Consider the following 19,795-nt stretch of genomic DNA (forward strand, 5'->3'; position numbering starts at 1 on the left):
TTTTTAAATGAAAGGTCATTTTTCATGAAGGCAGAACAAATTAAAAATTTTCAGACATTAAACTCAACAGAATCAAAATGAATGCTATTATACTCCAATCAACTTTAGACAATAAAAAAAAGAAAACTAATATGCTTCTTAATAAGCATAAAAATATGTTTATTTGTGATTGAGTGGTAATAAGTTGCATGCCTCTCAATCACACATGATGTAGGGCCCCAAAAATTGACTGAGGTAAGTTAGAACTGAAGAATAATAAGTTAGAACTGAAGAATAATAATTCATCCTTTATTAATCCCCATGAGGAAATTTGTTCGCTGCAATTAACCCATAATGGATAAGCCCTGAGCCGTAGGCATGCTGTACACCAGCGCCAGGGGAGCAGTTAGGGGTTCAATTTTTGTTCAACAAGTTCGGTTCAAAAGGCAAGTGCTGTACCTCCTGCGCACCACCACAGATACGGTGGCTTGAAGAATGTAATATAAGCCCATCTACCTGACATAACAATTTTCAACATTTTTATTTGTGTAGGATGTAATTAAAACTTGATGCATAGTGCCTCACCAGTGATGAAGAGTACATCACACTAATACTAGTAAGAATGTCAATACCAATTTATTGGAATATCTGTAAATAACTTGATACCAAGTCGGGATTCTGAAAACAATCAAACCAAAAAGCTGAAATTTGGCATTCACCTTCTCCAACTTACAAAAATGTAGTCTTTTTCTGCAATGAATACATATTCAGATATCAGTATTTCCCACAGGTGACACAAGGAAGCAGTGCTAAGCAGAAGATTTTCACCTATGATGTCATGTACAACACAAGCTATTCCCATATGGAGGACAATCACAGCCGAGAACACCTGGCTTACCAGTCAACTGTACGGTGAGATGAACAAGGCTCCCAATCAAAAGACCCTGGGGGACTATTCAGATTTTAAATAGTACTTCATATGTCAGAGCAGAGGTAGTTATGGGTGTACTTGGTGTTTTTTTGTTACTTTTCTGATAAATGTGGTTACATTACTTGTGAACATGTTCTGAAGGTGTGGTAAAGGGATTAGGAGACATCAGCATAGCATATCTGCTTTTTTATAGATGCTTGGTTTTATCCAACTGTGACATCTAAAAGGCAGCTGGGTATTTTGCAACTTAGGGCAACAAATCAAATTAAGAGTCAGGCCACTAGTTTTCTGTGGGAGAACTATGCGTTCCCCTTGGATAGGGGTTGAACCCTCAAGTAAAGCAGAGAGCAAAATGTTTTGTTGTCTCGCTACCTAATCCTGCAACCTAGTCCTAAAGTTGCAAGATTAGGTAGCAAAAGTAAGTAGCATATTTTCCGGACTCCACGTCGCACCAGCCATAAAATGCGTAATAAAGAAGGATAAAACATATATAAGTCGAACTGGAGTATGAGTCGCATTTTGTGGGGGTGGGGTGGGGGTGGGTTTATTCAATATAATCCAACACCAAGAATAGACATTTCATCTTGAAAGGAAATTTAAAAGGAAAATAGAACAGAGAACAACAGGCTGAACAAGTATAGCCTATATGTCAAGAACTGAGAGCGTGCCTGGTAGGCTATGTTAACGTAACATATTACGGTAAGTCATTCAAATAACGATAGCATATAGCACATGCCACAACCAAACAATCGATGTCACTCTCAATCACTGAATCCAACGAAATCTTCTTCGGTGTCACTTCTGAATAACTCCGCAGGTAGACAGTGCTTCCTCATCTACCGGTACGTCAGAGTCATCTCACTTGCAGTTCCAATTATTCCAGCCTTTTTGGATCCCGACAGGATGGCGTCCTTGCTCTGATAGAGAGGCGATTGCGTTGCATGAAGTGGTAACACCAGGAAGGTCCAACCGCAAAGTCATTTATCTTCCATCTCCTTGGCAGACGCAACTGTGATGTTGACAAGCCTCTCCCGGCAGCACGTTGTTTAAGCATTCGAGGATGAACTCGTTCCTCTAGCCGTGGCCAGCTAGCTTTTAGCCCGCGATTAGCTTTTTTAGTTTTCTTCATTTCGATAAGAGTAACCTCCGCTTTTCGCCAGTCCCTTACAAGTTTCTCACTGACTTCAAACTTTCTTTCTGCTGCTCGATTGCCGTTTTCGGCTGCATATTTCACTACTTCCGGCTTGGAACCTGCAGAATATGATTTTCTTTTCGTCGCCATTTTTGTTCAGCCCTTCTCAGTTGTTTTTATAAATTAGCGCGAATGTTGAAATGATCAATTTTTATAGGTACAGAAGTCGCTGGTAGCTTCTTTTTTCACAACGCACTTCTGCCACGACCCGCCCCCGCCGAATTTTGATTGGGTTGTGTGTGTGCGTGACGATCGCTCTCATATTAAAGACCCACACGCAGACACGCAGACACACGCAAACTCAGCGTCAGGATTCATCACTCAAGACAATTGAAATGGTGGCTTCTCTGGAGACAAAGAGCAGCCATGTGAGATTTTGTATATACAATTTTCTCAGTCTGTTGCTCTGCTGATGGAACAGGCAGAAAATCATTGGAAAATTATGGTCACAAAAATACCTTTCTGTATCTTTCTAACTGTAACAGGCTACCTGAGGTCCACATGGTGGATGACGGCCTGTATGAGTGCCATGTGGGGATCTATGACAGGAACTCCAGGGACAAAGTGACACTTGCCTCAAGCAGCATCATCCTCACTGTTATTGGTAGGTATGCATTTCTGATAGTTCAAAAGGACCTAGTTTGACCTCATTTGTCCAGAATAAAAAAATGGCATGTAACTATGCAAACCATAAAAACTAAAAGAAAGTATCAGTTTTTATTATACTGAAATTACACGGAAGGCAAGTGATAAGTTTTAGCAGACATGCATGTCTTCTTTTTATTTCAATTGTAGTACCTCCAAAATCCATCTCGGTATTGGCAGCCAACAGTCCAGGTCCATTTAGTCGCTACGAGGCCCAGAACTTCAGCCTCGTTTGCATTGTTACTGGAGCAAAGCCTGCTCCCATGGTAAGATCCTGTCCTTCAAAAGTCATCGCTAACAACTGACATTTCATGTATTGCATTGCGGGAAATGCAGAAATAATCAGTGTAACAAAAGAGGACCAACTTCCCATTTGAATTTTTCTTTGATTATTGGTAATGTTCCCAATCTTGAAAATATAGACGGTAAATAAAATTTTCACCTAGTTTATGGTATCAAGCAAATGAAAATTTGCACCTTTACTTTAAAATTACATTACAAATGTAACAATGAAAAATCCAAATGATAATTTAAAAGAACCTTAAAAGTTAGTTTGATACAAAAATATGTTCCTGAGGTAAAATGTTTGTTGGACCTTTTACTATATGTTTGCGAAAGACTGGCCAACTCATGTTGAATTAATATAGATGATAACAAACAGAAAACGGCAACAATCAAACTTACCTGCATTTTTGATTTTTGTTCAAAGGCATTTAAATTAATCACAATAGTTAGTATCATAATGCATCCTTGGATTACTGCCCCCCCCCGTGCTCCCCAAAAATGCAATAATGGAAGCCTATTTGGTGTTGGGTCTTATATGCAACATTTGTTGAATGTCAGGATTTACAGATACATCACGGACATCATGGCTCCGTCCAAAACAACATTTATGGCCATTGAAAATAATGGGACACTCTCATTAAGTTATCAAAGAATCCATCCATCCATGATTCAATTTTGCTTTGCTTATCAGGTGCTGGGTTATGAGGAGGTGTTATCTTAGAAGTCATTGCTTTATAGAAAAATAATTGAGTTGTTGCTGCTAAATTCCGTAATGTTAACGTTCACAGCTTTGGTCAGTTTGCTAAATGACCACATTGAAAAAATATACAGTGGGAATTAATCTCAGAGGACTAAAGGACAGCTGTAAATGTGATCGAATGGCCCTGCAGAAGAAAAATGATGTCAGCTTGCACTTATCCTGAATTAGATTTAGTGTGACTAAATTACATTTTATCAAACCATAAAAGCCATTTCATCAATTTTTTTATATACGACATCTTTTGTAGAATTAACCAACTCTTTCATCAGCTTTCTTTGTGGGCTGGGAATACAAGTCCCTCTCAAAAAATATGCATAATGTGATAAAGTTCATTATTTTCCATAATGTAATGATAAAGATTAAACTTTCATATATTTTAGATTTGTTGCACACCAACTGAAATAGTTCAGGTCTTTTATTGTTTTAATACTAATGATTTTGGCATACAGCTCATGAAAACCCAATATTCCTATCTCAAAAAATTAGCATATCATGAAAAGGTACTCCAAACGAGCTGTTAACCTAATCATCTGAATCAACGAATTAACTCTAAACACCTGCAAAGGATTCCTGAGGCTTTTAAAACTTACCAGCCTGGTTCATTACTCAAAACCGCAATCATGGGTAAGACTACCAACCTGACTGCTGTCCAGAAGGCCATGATTGACACCCTCAAGGAAAAGGGTAAGACACAGAAAGAAACCTCTGATCGAATAGCATGTTCCCAGAGTGCGGTATCAAGGCACCTTCGTGGGACGTCTGTGGGAAGAAAAAAGTGAAGCAGAGCTCTCTTCACAACCAGAAGAGGTGACTGGACTTTGAAGAAGATTATGGGGAAGGTCCGATTCCAGACCTTGGGGAAGCAGTGGACTGAGTCTGGAGTGGAAACATCCAGAGCTACCGTGCACAGTCGTGTGCAGGAAATAGGATACAGGTGCCGCATTCCCCAGGTCAAGCCACTTTTGAACCAGAAACAGCGGCAGAAGTGCCTGACCTGGGCTACAGAGAAGCAGAACTGTACTGTTGCTCAGTAGTATAAAGTAAATTTTTTCGGATGAAAGCAAATTTTGCAAGTCATTAGGAAATCAAGGTGCCAGAGTTTGGAGGAAGACTGGTGAGAAGGAAATGCCAAAATGCCTGAAGTCCAGTGTCAAGTACCAACAGTCAGTGATGCTCTGGCGTGCCATGTCAGCTGCTGGAGTTGGTCCACTGTGTTTTATCAAGGGCAGGGTCAATGCAGCTAGTTCTCAGGAGATTTTGACCACTTCCATCTGCTGAAAAGCTTTATGGAGTTGAAGATTTCATTTTTCAGCACGACCTGGCACCTGCTCACAGTGCCAAAACCACTGGTAAATGGTTTACTGACCTACTGTGCTCAACTGGCCTGCCAAATCTCCTGACCTGAACCCCATCAAGAATCTGTTCCTCTTGTGAAGGGGAAGTTGAGAGACACCAGACCCAACACAATGGATGAGTTTAAGGCCGCTATCGAAGCATCCTGGGCACCATAACATCTCAGCAGTCCCACCGGCTGATTGCCGCCATGTCACATTGAAGCAGTCATTTCTGCAAAAGGATTCCCGACCAAGTATTGAGGGCATAACTGAACATAATTATTTGAAGGTTGACTTTATTTTGTATTAAAAACACTTTTTTTTTTTTTTTTGGTCGGATGACATATGCAATTTTTTTTTTGAGATAGGGATTTTTTGTTTTTCTTTACTTTTTTGCCAAAATCATCAATATTAAAACAATAAAAGGCTTGAACTACTTCAATTGCATGTAATGAATCTAAAATATTTGAAGGTTTAATTTTTATCATTACATTATGGAAAATAATAAACTTTATCACAATATGCTAATTTTTTGAGAAGGCCCTATATAAGAAGAAGGTTGCAAGTTGGCTTATTCTTCTTTGTATATGGTTATATTTGAATATTAAAATATTATATTTAAAATGTCAAAATTAGTAATATTTAAATTACAATATATATTCTAAATCAATATTTTAATCAACAGCATGGGACTCATGTTTTGTCATTCAAGAGTATGTGTACGCCAAAATTGCATTGGCTTGAGTCTTTTGGAACACATGGATTTTGGCTCATTCACAAAACTTAAAACCAATAGGATATAAAACTCAGTGGTGGTGAGAACTTTAAAGAGTCATATAAACCATTCATATGAAACTTATAAATGATAATTCCATTGCTTTTGATACCACAGGTGACCATCACTGAGTTTACCTGAATTTGTCCCATATATTAGGTACACTTCAAGCGGGATGGTGAGCTCATTGATGTGGTTTCATCTGTCCAGTCCCCCCCCCCAGTGGGAGACCAACGCAAGGACCGAGAAAAAACAAGGGGTGGGAACCAGGCAGGGCTGTGGAGGGCACACAGCCTCCCTAGTAGAGACCTTGATGATACCAAGCTTCAGAAGTCTGTTTCCCTGGCAGAGCATCAGGGAAAGCTGGCTAGTCTGGGCCAAGAGGGACCACTTATATCACAAGATAGCCAAGAGCAGAGTTTGAAGTCAGATCCCGAGACACCTACAGAGTTGATTCCAGAGACGGTAATAAGCAGGGAATTTCCACGCTGGATCCAAAGCAGTGAGCCACTTTACTTCTTCAATCACCAGAAGCAGGTGGCAGGTGATGGCACCATTGAGGTGAGAGCCATGCTGACATGGCGCCTCAACCCCCAGCTGGACAATGAAGCTCTGTTCAGCTGTGAGGTTAAACACCCAGCTCTGTCTATGCCCATGCAGGCTGAAGTCACGCTGGGTAAGTCAAAGCCCATCAATTCTTTTTTTCAACAGCATCTATATGTATAAACTATGTGATTATATAACCTGTGTTGTATTTTGAAAACTGATGGGCATACCATCTTCATAAGATATAGTATAACACCACAGCTATCCAATATGAATGGGCATCTTATTTATTTCCTATAGAGAACGCCAATTAAGCTCCATTGTGTGTTGAGTAGTAACATTAAGGTTCCTTGACAGCAGTCAATTATAAGTGGATCCCTCCGTCTATCCACTCTGCTTTATCTGGTAGGGTTTTGAGGGCAGCAGCCTAGGCAGAGGCCTAGACTTCCCTCTCCTGTACTACTTGACCAGCTCTTGCCATGTAATCCAGAGGTGTTCCCAGACCAGCTGAGTGGCATAGCCCCTCCAGCATGGGTATTCCCCAAGACCTCCTGTCCCACCTTCCGGGTATGTGCCTAGAACACCTCACAAGGGAGGCATCCAGGACTAATCCTGACCTGATGGCCAATGCACCTCATCTGGCTCTTCTTGATGTAGAAGAGCAGTAACTCCATTCTGTGCCACCCCTGGATGACCAAGCATCTTACCCTGTCTGTAAGGGAGATCTCCAATACCCTGTGGAGGAAGCTCATTTCAGCCCCTTCAATCGGTAATTCAATTTATTCAGCAGACCGCAGCACCCCCCACAGCACTCCCCAGGGGAAATGGTCAAATGTCAGTGAAGTGGTTGGGTGAACTTCCATGTCCTATTCAGGACTCTGCTGAGTTCTCTCTGGAGTCTGCATGGGTTTCCTTTAACAGTCCAAAAACATTTAATTGCCCAGATGTATGAATGGTTATCTGTCTCTGTATGTGACCCTGTTCATTTCTTGTCATGACTTCGTAGCACAAACAGAAAAGAGTAAGAAAAAGGTGTTGTCACAACAGACAGGGATTTCATTTGCAGGTGAGCAAATAGTCCAAGCAAGCAAGCTGATGAGGGGGAGGCATACTATGCGAGCGAATCAGTACAGAGCATTGAAAAAGTCTCACATCACAAAGAACAGTCTGACAACTGGGTAAATGTGAGGCTGGTGCTTTTATGCTGGCCTTGATTTAAAGTGACTGGCTTCGGGTGAGTATAAACAGGTCAGTGTGAGCAGGTGTGTGGAGTTGGCAATGGAAAAGACCAGGTTAGATGAAACTGCTTATTGTGAAACGATATATAAGCCCCAATGTCTTAGGCTGACAGATATAATAAACCTTGGTTTCAATCAGGTACTTTTAATGACTTGCCCAATCAAGAAAAAAAAAACTAAGCACTCAAAAGCTTTTTTCGTTATTTTTTATTCAGGGGCCCTTCCAAAATAACACTTCTCCTTTCGGCTTTTCCCTTCAGGGGCCACCACAGCGAATCAATTTTCTCCATCTAGCCATATTCTCTGTATCCTCGTCTCTCACACCAACCACCTTCATATCTTCTCTCACTACGTCCATAAATCTTCTCTTTGGTGTTCCTCGAGACCTCCTGCCTGGCAGCTCCAATTCCAGCATCCGTCTGTCAATATATTCACTATCCCTCTTCTGTGCATGACCGAACCATCTCAGTCTGGCTTCTCTGACCTTCTCTCAAACATCTTACATATGCTGTTCCTCTGATACAGTTACAGTTTCCCCCAGGAACTACAGACACAGGTACATGGACTTGTAGGTGGGTTTATTCAAGGGTGTAACTTGAACAAGACCGGACGCCGCCTGAGACATGGGTCCGACTTAAATACTTGCTTGATTAGTTGAATTCCTTTCTGGTGTGGCATAGTCTCCAGGTGCAGAGGATAATTGCTGCGATTACTGTGCCGCTGTTCCGGGGACCCGAGAATCGTGACAGATACACTTATTCCTGATCCTATCCATCCTTGTCACTCCCAAAGAAAACCTTAGTATCTTTGTCTCTGTGACCTCTAGCTCCACCTCCTGTCTTTTGGTCATTGTAACAGTTTCTAGGCTATACGGCATCGCTGGTAGCCCCACTGTTCCACCTGAGTTCCTCTCATTCACACACTTATACTCTGTCTTGCTGCAACTAACTTTCATTTATCTCCTTTAAAGCGCATACCTCTACCTCTCTAGATTTTCCTCTACCTGTTTGCTGCTCTAACTTCAGATCACAATGTTTTTTGCAAACATCATGGTCCATCATGGAGATTCCTGTCTAACCTAATCTGTCAGCATGTCCATCACCACTGCAAACAAGAAGGGGCTCAGAGCTGAACCCTGATGGAGTCCCGCCTCCACCTTGAACTTCTCTATTACCCCTACAGCACACTGCACCACTGTCTCACAGCTAGCATACATGTCTTGCACCAACATAAATCTCATACCAAATTTGCTCATACAATGCCAGAGCTCCTCTCTTGGTACCCTGTCATATGCTTTTCCTAGGTTTACAAAAACACAATGCAGCTCCCTCTGGCCTTCTCTGTACTTCTCTTTTAGCATTCTCAAAGCAAATACTGCATCTGTAGTACTCTTTCTAGGCATGAAGCCATACCGCACAAATGCTGACTTCAGCTCTCAGTCTAGTTTCCATTACTCTTTCCCACAACTTCATTGTATGGCTCATTAACTTTGTCCCTCAATAGTTGCTGCAATTCTGCATAGGCACCATCATACCTCGTCTCCATTCTTCAGGCAGCTTCTCACTCTCTAAGATCCTGTTGAATAGTCGAGTCAGAAACTCTACCGTTGCCTCTCCTAGACACTTCCACACCTCTACAAGTGTATCATCAGGACCAACTGCCTTTCTACTCTTCATCCTGTTCAATGCCATCCTCATTTCACTTTTACCAATCTCTGCTACATTGTGGTCTACAATAGTCACCTCTTCTACCCTTGCCTCTCTTTCATTTTCCCCTTTCATCAACTCTTCAGAGTACTCTTTCCATCTTCCCATCACTCCTGTAGCATCTGTCAATACATTTCCCTCTCTATCCTTAATCACCTGGACCTGTTGTACATCCTTTCCATCTTTATCTCTCTGTTTTGCCAACCTGTATAGATCATTCTCACCCTCCTTACTATCCAACCAAGCATACAAGTCATCGTACGCCCTTTGTTTTGCCTTTGCTACCTCTATCTTTACCTTTCGCCACATCTCCCTGAACTCCTGTCTGTTCTTTTCCGTCCTCTCAGTATCCCATGTCTTTGTTAATCGCTTTCTCTGTATATACTCCTGCACTTCCTCATTCCACCACCAAGTCTCCTTATCTACTTTCCTTCCAGATGACACACCAAGTACTCTTCTACCTGTCTCCCTGATAACACTAGCTGTTGTTGTCCAATCATCTGGAAGCTCACCCTGACCACCCAGACCCTTTCTCAACTCCTCCCTGAAAACCATGCAACACTCCTCTCTCTTCAGCTTCCACCACCTTGTCCTCTGCTCTGCCTCTGTCCTCTTCATCTTCCCTGTCACCAGAGTCATCCTACAAACCACCATCCTATGCTGTCTGGCTACACTCTCACCTACAACTACTTTGCAGTCATTGATCTCTTACATGTTACCTCATCTATACAAAATGTAGTTTACCAGCGTGCTCCTTCCTCCGCTCTTATAAGTTACCCTATGTTCCTGTTTTTTCTGGAAAAAGGTGTTCACTACAGCCATTTCCATCCTTTTTGCAAAATCTACCACCATCTGTCCCTCTGCATTCGTATCCTGGATATCAAATCTGCCTATCACTTCTTTATCCCCTCTATTGCCTTCACCAACATGTCTACTGAAGTCTGCCCCAATTACCACTCTCTCATTTCTGGGAATATTCTGCATCACTTCATCTAACTCATTCCAGAACTTCTCCTTCTCTTCAGATTCACATCCCACCTGTGGGGCATAGCCACTAACAACATTGAGCATCACACCTTCAGTTTCCAGTTTCAGACTCATAAGTCTAGCTGACATTCTTTTCACCTCTAGGACGTTCCTAACAAACTCCTCCTTCAAGATAACTCCTACTCCATTTCTCTTCTTGTCAGTACCATGATAGTACAACTTAAAGCCTACTCCTAAGCTTCTAGCCTTACTACCTTTCCACCTGGTCTCCTGGACACACAGTATATCCACCTTCCTTCTCTGCATCATGTGGACCAACTCTCTACCTTTTCCTGTCATAGTCCCGATATTCAAAGTCCTTACTCTCAGTCCCAGGCTCTTTCCTTTCCTCCTCTCTCTCTGCTTCTGAACACGCACTCCTTCTCTTCCTCTTGTTCTTGTTCTTGTTCTTTGAAATCAACAGCATGTTTTTACAAGAGCAAGTAAATTTGAGCATACGACTCCAGTGCCGGCTTATTGCTCATCAATGAGATAGTCACTTCCATTGCACCATTATTCTTGTTGAAATTTTCTTGTCTTGGTAACTGGACTTGGACATTCTCTCCCTTCTTACATCCGGATACGCTGTATACAGCAAAGTAAGAATTTTATTGTACAAGGAAACACATTTCCAGACTATACAAATGACAATATAAATACCTTGCATCTTTAATCTTGAATATTTCCACCTAGTGTCCTGAACATACAGTATATCTACTTTCCTTCTCTGAATCACATTCACCAACTCTCTACCTTTTCCTGTCATAGCCCCAATATTCAAAGTCTCTACTCTCAGTCTCAGACTCTTGCCTTTCCTCTTCTCTCTGCTTCCAAACACACCATCCTCCTCTTCCTCTTTGACCCAAAGTAGCCCAACTTCCACTGGTACCCTGTAGGTCATTGGTACCAATGGCGGTCGTTGTCAACTCGGGCCTCGACCAGTATGATCTGGTTATTATGGTTGAATTGCATGTTTGGTTTTGGCAAAAGTGTTAAGCAGGATGCCCTTCCTGACGCAACCCTATGCATTTATCCGGGCTTGGAAGCGGCTCAGGGAGACGCTGCTCCGTCCCACCCTGAGGCCTACTAAGGGAGACACCGGCCAGTGCTACCCTGAGGCTGCATGCCTTCCAAAAAAAATCACAAGTGGCTCAGAAGGTGCCAGATCACTTGGGTAAATTAGGGTTTGTTAACCCTCCAGGAGTTACCATGGAAAACCTGAGCACTATTGACTTGACACTGATTACTTATTTTTTAACTTTTTTTTTTTCATTAAGCAATCAGGGAGAGACAGTTTGATATCAGACAATTACATCAACTGTGAAAGCAGCATAACATTATGATTTAATTACTTTTTGCTATGTTCCATAGGCTCACAAAGTCTCAACATAACTATTTATTGAATTTTTATGAAAAGATTAATATCAGAGCCATGACTACTTTTTGAATTTTTTCTCTGGCAGCTCTTACTGAAGTTGTTATGGAAGTCTGAGGTACAACCTGTTCACTGTAGCTGCTGCATGCTTGGGTTGTAAAACAGTTGGTTAGTCATTAAAAAGGTGGTGATAGATTTGTTTGCTGCTGGAGACTCAGTCATCCTCTTTTTTATTGTTGGACTTGAGTGCTACTTTTTATTCTGTGGATCATCATATGTTGACTTTTTGGCATCTTTAGTCAGGTCCTTCAGTAGTTTAATTCATACCTGTCTTAGAGGCCCCACAGTATTTCTATTTAACACCACCATCTCTGATTCCTGTGCAGTGAGGTGTAAGGTTCCACGGTGTTTTCCCTGTACAAGGCACTGCTGGGTCACATTCTATGTTCATTTTAAATTAATTTAGCTAATATGCATGCAGCTGCTTTTAAACTTGGCCATAGATGGGCTGGATACTCTGGATTCACTTGGTGTCTGTATGGATGCTCTTAAGAGCTGGTTATCAGCATTTTTTTTCTCCTGAACTCAGCAAGACAGAAATGATCATTATTTAAACACCAAGGCGTAGTCATATTTACAATAATTATATTCACTTTTATTAGCAAAGACAGAGCAAAGAACCTTGGTATGTTTTTCAACAACTTTACAGTGACACTTTTTCAACCTATACAATGGCTTACTAAAGTATAAATTTCCCTTGAACCTTACCACATTTTGTCATGTTACAACCACAAATAAATAATGTGTTTTATTGGAATTTTATGTGAAAGACCACCACAGCCTGTCACACAATTGTGAAGTAGAATGTTTGATTTATTCTTTATAATAGCTCAAAAGTGCTGTGTTCAAAAGTATTCAATTCCCTTTTTTCTGAGTGCAATCATTTGCCTTCAGAAGTTGCCTGAGGATTGCTGAATGATCAAAAATTGACCTAATGTCTAAAGTTGTTGAGAAGTTGAAAACAGGGTTAGGCTATAAAAGGAATTCCCAAGCTTTGAACATCTCACAGACCACTGTTCATGCTATGGTCCCGCCTCAGCAGCTCATGGCTGAGTTCATCAAGGTACACATGGCTGCCGCCCAATTGCCAGCAATCAGTGAGGACTTAAAAGCCATAGCTTCACTCTCACTGGTTGATGGCTTGTCCCTCTGTCTGTCCTCCTTTCTCCTGCACTTTTTCAATTAATAAGTGCAGGAAGAGATGGTGTCAACAGAATTTTCATCGTCATGTTTTGGTAAAAAAACCATAGCAAGAAGAAAGCCATAAAGAATCCTGTTTGAAATTTGCCAGAAGCCATGTGGCAGTAGAGCATAGGCAGTAGAGGGTGCTTTAGTCAGAAGAGACCAAAATTGAACTTTTTGGCCAAAATACAGAACACTATGTGTCGCAGAAAATGAGCACTTCACATTATCTGAACACATTATACCCACTGTTATATATGGTGATGACAGTTCATTCCTTTCATTCCAAGGAAGATGAGCAGAGTTCATGGGAAGCAATCTTAACCCTCTCAGGCTCAAATTAAGTTGTGGCGTAATTAGCTAAGTAGCATTTAGCTGTCGCAAATCTGCAACATCTGCCTGGAGAGGGTTAAAAAGAAAACCTGTTGGAGTCTGCAAAAGACTTGAGACTGGGCCAGAGGTTAAACTTCTAGCAGCACCGCAACAACCATAAACATAAAGCCACAATGGAATGGTTAAAATAAAGCATGTTAGAATGGGCCAGTCAAAGGCCAGACCTAAAACAAATTGAAACTCTGGGAAGAGATCTGGACCTGAATTTTCTTTACTTGAAGACGTTTTCACCCTTCATCCGAGAGGCTTCTTTAGGGGTAGAACTTCAAAGCAAAGATAAAGATAAAGCCTCTTTTTTGTCATTACATGAGTCTTAAGTTGTGTTGTGTAATGTGTTGATGTTAACTGTATTTTGTGTTGGTTTCTTTTTTGTGTGGCACATTTTCACCTTGAAGAACAAAGGGTTGCTGTTTCAATTCCAGCAGAAGGCCTTTCTGTGTGGAGCTTAAGTTCTCCCTGTGTCTGCGCAGGTGGCACTGTTTCCCTCTGCCATGATTGCTTCAGTATTTCTCTGATGGTCTCTGCCTCTGCCCTCTCTGCCTGCAGTAAGATCCTGGCCTATTTCTGAAAATTACATGCAGCTGCAGCACTTTCTGGGCGTAACCAACTTTTACTAATGCTTCATCTGCAGTTATAACTCAATCATTGCTACAGCCCTGACTTCATCAAAGACTCCCTTCCACATGTCCAAGTTTGCAGGTACTACCTTTCAGACTTTGAAGGACCGCAACAGCCTGGGATCAATGCTCCAGGTTCCTGACACAGAGCAACATATGCTGTGGAGTCAGACGCATCAGATGGTCTAGCGCTCAGCCAGTGACGAGAAACGCCATTCATGCACCTTTTTCTCACACTGTTTCTCTTCAGCTGAGAGAACAAAGGCATTGGTAACTGAGAGCCTCAGGCAGTAAAATGCCCAGAGGAGCGGCCCTCTATTCACCGCTCAGGAGAAGGAAGTGACTCACCCACTTCACCCTGGCCAGAGCCAGCCTCCTGCATTCTGTTAGTCGCTTCACCTTGACCACCAACTGCTGACACACCAGGGTAACCAGGCCAGCTAAAGGTCATCAACCTGGCACTGGTTCGACTAAAGCTCCCGAGCTCCATGAGGGTAAACCCCACCTTCTATGTATCAAATCTGTCAACAACAGTCCACTGATGCTTGCTGCCCTGCCCCCACTTCCCCCTTGCCTTGATTGGGGACTTACCTAAGAGGTGCATCGCATCATCCGCTGCCCTGATGTGGAAGAGGCTGCTAATACCTCGTTGATAGGGAAGAGAGAGATCCTGGGTTCTTTCTTGGCACATTTTGGATAAGAGCCTTATCCGGGAATTCCACCAGCAACATCTGGACCAGTCGTCCTGAAGAATGGTGGCAAACAGCTGTGCCATAGGTCACCAGCTGCCGGTCCTTCAGCCCCACTGAACTTCAGGACAGCTCATCGAAGGAGGAGTTGGTCTCCTTAAAGGGAAAGTAGTCATCAGCAGGCTCATCAACCCTTAGAGCCTGTGGGAATGGAGTTGCCCTTATATATTTGGTTTGGGCCCAAATCACATCAGATGCCCTGCCTGACGCAACTCTCTGCAGTTGTCCGGGCTGGGCACTGGGGTCAGAAAGATACCCCCTGAGGCTATCATATGCTGTAGCAGACATGCAGTTGCATGTCCGAAATTTGACTATGGACAGAGAGTGAGGGATGTTCGTCCATGGCATGCTGTGACAAGGTGGATGATGATGACACAACTTACTGTACAGTGATGGGTTCAATGGCCAGAGATAGGTTTTGGGCTGTTTGTGATGGATTTATACAACACTGAAGTCTAGTTCTTATGATGAAAGATGTAGACCCAAAACGAAACAGTGCTCAGAAATTAACACCAAAAGATGGATACCATGCACTGTAACTGAACAAAAGTAAACGATCATTTATCAGAGACATGACAGACTGTCTACTTGCGTCACGGAAAAATACACTCACAGCAGTTTTTCAACTATTAAGCTCTCTGTTTTCATTCATGGTACTACAATAAGAGACCCACACATATTCTTAAATCTTCATTCAAATTAGATGCTTTTATTGTTCTGACAGCTGCTCCTAGAGGACCAAGACTGTCCGTGAATCCAAAAAAGGCCAAAGTGGGAGACACAGTTCGGATCACTGTCCAGGGCTTTCAGCTTGGACCTTCTGCAGTGAGTTTCTAAATAAATAAAAATATTAATCAATGTATGTATTTATTAATAAACTTTACCTGTTATCATGCACATATGGTAACAGAGGGCTGGAGCCAATCCAGCCCACATAGACCCAACTGTCAATCACAGTGGGTCTATCCTCTCATCCTCATCCTCTCATTCACGCGAATGGACAATTTGTAGTATTCAATAAAACTGCGGACTATGTTTTGTCTGTGGCAGAAAGGCAGAGAACCTGGAAAGATTTAAAAGTGATTTTTAGCTATTATTTAGAATTTTGGATGTATATGCAATGACAATTTTATCCATTCTTGTAAATTTAAGGGATTTAAGGGTCACAATTTTGCATCATCAATTTAAAACATCTGGGTTGGTTCTCAGTCATGGTCAATAAATGTTTGCATCAGATGCATGTAATGCATCAGAATTAATAGATTTTTTTGGTTTAATCACCATTTAAAAGTCCTCTTTAGTTTTGACTGACTAGGCATTTGTTAGTATTTAACCACCTATGAGGTGGATGATACCTAGAGAAGTATGTGACTCATGGATCCATCAAATATTTATGGTGAAAATGGTTGAGAAGCAGGTTCTGGAGATTTGAATGGGGGGGTCACCAGAGAGTAGCCAAGTCACCAGTCTTAAAATATGAGTAATTTATTTCCAGAGATAAATGGGTATTCATCTTCCACGTCAGTGATCCCAGAACCTATATGGTTGTGGCTGAAGGACTGTATAAAGGAACACCTTGTCTGATGAGCAACAGTCATTAAACTTTGAAGTGATCGCTTCTTTTACCCCTCTTTCAAACCATATGACTATTCTGGCCAACATCCAGACACTGCTGTCATCAGTGGAGTGTCCCTTGTAGACAGGATGAGGAGCAAAATCAGTGTCCTGAGTCCTGACCTGAGGAGCTTATTTTGTTTGACCATCCATTTATCCAGGGGTTCATTTCATTGTCTCTAGTGTGTTTCAGTGCAACTGTGTGTTTCAATGATGACCCAGAATTTGTTCAACCTGAAAAGGAGATCTAGTGTGACAGGAAGTTGGACAACTACAGTGTAAAAAAGAGTTTTTAAAGAATATATCTCTGCCTGAATCAATGAGCTCATTTAAGTATGATGCATTACGAGTGTGTCTCAAAAATACCAAAGAAGCCTCTGCAGGAAATACAGGACTGTCTCAGAAAGTTAGAATATTGTGATAAAGTTCTTTATCATCTGTAATGCAATTACAAAAACAAAAATGTCATACAACTTGGATTCATTACAAATCAACTGATATATGCAAGCCTTTTATTATTTTAATATTCATAATTATGGCTTACATCTCAAGAAAACTCAAAAATCCTATCTCCAAATATAAGAGTATCATGCAAAAGTAATTTTTATTTTCTTAATTGCATTACAGAATATAAAGAAATTTATCACAATATTCTAATTTTCTGAGACAGTCCTGTAGGTTTTTTTTCTCCTCTTCACATAGGTCATATCATAATCTTGCCTTGAAGATATTATCAATCTTTTCTGTATATTTTCCTGTGTGTGTCCAGAGTGAAGTCTTCCCTGAGCCCATGTTTACTTGGACCAAGGTAGGGGGGCACTTACTTGATGGCAGGGGTGAGCACAGTGGAAGGGAGCTTGTCCTAGAGAGAGTTCCTGCAGAACTCAATGGTTCCATGTTCCGCTGCACTGCCCAGAATCCTCTGGGCTCTACTGACACACATACTCGCCTAATTGTTTTTGGTGAGCTTTGCTGAGAGGAACATGTTCCACCAATGTATGATCTGATTCATCTAATTATTGTTGTGTTTTTTTCAGACAATCCAAGATTAAAGAAAGGAAAAAAGCATACTATTGGTAAGCCCTCTTTTGCGAATTCAGACAAAAAAATAGACATTTTAGCTAAGTATTTTCACATGGTTAAAATAAAGCCTTATTATAAAATACATGTAATAACATTGGTAAAAAGGTGCATCGAAGAAAGATTCTGAACAGCTCATCCCACTGCTTGTACTGTAAAAACTAGATTAATACAGATTTATAGATTGAAATGTTAAAAAGAGTGATTCAGAATAAGTCTAGCTATTCTTTGGGCTCAATATGTATATCTGGATTATTCGTAGCGCAAATATTATGTTGACTAACTTTCAGTACTTTTCTGCAAGTTGTCGAAAATTCTGTGCATCCTTGGTGATGTAGTGTCATTGTTGTTAGAAACCAATTGATAAGTTCAATATATAGCTGAACTGAGTGTCTAACGTTCAATAAGTACCGTGAATGAAATAAAACAGTGAGTGAATAGTTTTCAAGCCTACTTTGGCAAGCCAAGATTGCAGACAAATAAAGTAGAGGTCTTATGCTCTTCAATAAACAAATAAGTTAAGAACCATACAACAACAAGAAAACCTCAGAGGGTGATTACACAGAGTCTTGTTCATTGTGCCTTCACATTCTGGTCTCCAGTCATACAAAAGTTCAGCATGGACTGGTGCATCACATGTGTACCTGTATAGCACACTTATGTAAGCACCAAGTGTTAAACTGTAGGAGGCTAGCAAAGCTTACAGCTACCAAAACAAAGGATACTAGGAAGACTCTCCCATAAATCTCCCCACGAGAGGTCACACTATTATTCACCTTACCTGGTCAAATGTTGCAACCACCAAAACAGTATAGGGAAGTCCCTGTGTTTCTCTAACTGCATAATTTTCAATTTTTAAAACTGCACAATGTTTTTTTCAGTAAATTCCATAAAAATACAGCTTGTATTAGTACTTGGCATTAAACAATTCTTCACTGTGCCAGTGATAAATGATTATCTTATCCTAAACATGGTCTTGTAAAAAATGAGCTGTAATTTGTGTGTTTTCAGCTATACTCCATATTTTATTTCTATGTAGCCAGTAATGCAGCTGTCTTGGAAAGCTCATTGACGATCACCTCTATGTTGCTGCTGAGCTTCACCTGCAAGCAAACGTGAACCAAGGTGCAGCTGCTCTGTCACCTCCCACATCCATCTTCATGATCCCTGGCATTGGCATTGCCTCCACACACCCTTTAGCAGTTGGTCTAAAACAATAAGAAAAGTACAGCACAGTTGCTTTACAAACCTGACAAACAAGCATTAAGCAGCTTTGTTGGCTGGTTATGAGTGTTTAACCCTCCTCCTGTGTTAGTTTTCTGGTAGCATCACCGGTGTTAACGGGTCGGTTTCGACCCGTGTCTTAAATCAGCTTTAAAATACACTAAAAATAAAAACTTAAATTCCAATTCTTTTTCTCATCTCTTGGTTACCTTCATAGGCTTCCTTATCCATGAAAATATTGGATTTAAAATTTTTTGTTGTGGTTCTCTGATCCTTTTTATTGTTATTAGTATACTTCTTGATTTCAATAAAAAACAGAAAAATTTACCTCAAGAGATTAATATAAATAAATTAAAGGATGTTGTGTTACCAGAATATTGGTAAGGGGTATAGAACATATCTCTGAAATGAATTTGTTGATTTATTTTTTTCATTTAAAAATTTTTATCCATAGTAACATCGATGGTGTTATGGGTCATTTTCAACCCGTAATATATTTTTTTCAAGAAAATGCAAAGAAACAAAAAAATGTCAGCAATAGGACTTTAAAATGAACACACTGAAACACAGGACAGGTCATAACACAAAATATCATTGGCCATCTTCTGGTCATTCGCTGCCAATTGAAATTGGCTGTCAGCTTGTCCAGGTTGTCCACTCCTCCTTTGTTTTTATTATAGTCAAGGATAATTGTGGGCTTTTTATCACTTCCTGATGACACAGCTGCAGCTTTGTGAAGAGTAGACAGAAGTATCACATTCTGTCTTCTTTTTGACAATGTGAGACAACAGTGGTGGTGTCTGTAAAAACAAACTTGGAGGAAAGCGAAGCCCTGTCTTTCACCTGCATGATTTCAGTAGGCAACTCAGGTTTATTTTTCCTCACTGTGCCCACCATGGTAAGTTCTCTCTTGAGGAGTTCTTGTCCAAAGTCATAGGTGGTAAAAAAATTGTCACAAGTGATATTGTGACCCTGCAGTCCAGTGGTCATGTCAAGGATGTGACTTGACATGCTCATCTTTGTTTGTTTTGTTTTTTTGGCGCAATCCTGGACAAATGAGCATCCCCAGAAGCTCACATGATTG

The 19,795-nt window shown here is 41.0% G+C and overlaps 1 protein-coding gene across 8 annotated transcripts in view; it reads left to right on the plus strand.

The window, feature by feature from the left end:
• Nucleotides 1-19,795, plus strand: part of igsf21b (immunoglobin superfamily, member 21b) — a 35,453-nt gene that overhangs the window by 14,706 nt on the left and 952 nt on the right. For 2 of the 8 annotated variants that reach the window (XM_086141681.1, XM_086141677.1), the window contains 7 exons: nt 770-891; nt 2,588-2,706; nt 2,898-3,013; nt 6,061-6,577; nt 15,518-15,618; nt 17,177-17,369; nt 17,445-17,483. In XM_086141681.1, coding sequence (XP_085997807.1) covers nt 770-891; nt 2,588-2,706; nt 2,898-3,013; nt 6,061-6,577; nt 15,518-15,618; nt 17,177-17,369; nt 17,445-17,483 — 1,207 coding nt within the window. Of the gene's footprint in view, nt 1-769; nt 892-1,350; nt 2,471-2,587; nt 2,707-2,897; nt 3,014-6,060; nt 6,578-15,517; nt 15,619-17,176; nt 17,370-17,444; nt 17,484-18,498; nt 18,885-19,795 lie in introns of those variants that run through there. The other 6 variants (XM_086141680.1, XM_086141682.1, XM_086141679.1 and 3 more) reach the window with 6 other exon arrangements.

This window comes from Fistularia commersonii, chromosome 34, assembly GCF_037954325.1.
Source record: "Fistularia commersonii isolate RoL2024-O1a breed Wild chromosome 34, RoL_Fcom_v1.0, whole genome shotgun sequence".
Lineage (NCBI taxonomy): Eukaryota > Metazoa > Chordata > Actinopteri > Syngnathiformes > Fistulariidae > Fistularia > Fistularia commersonii.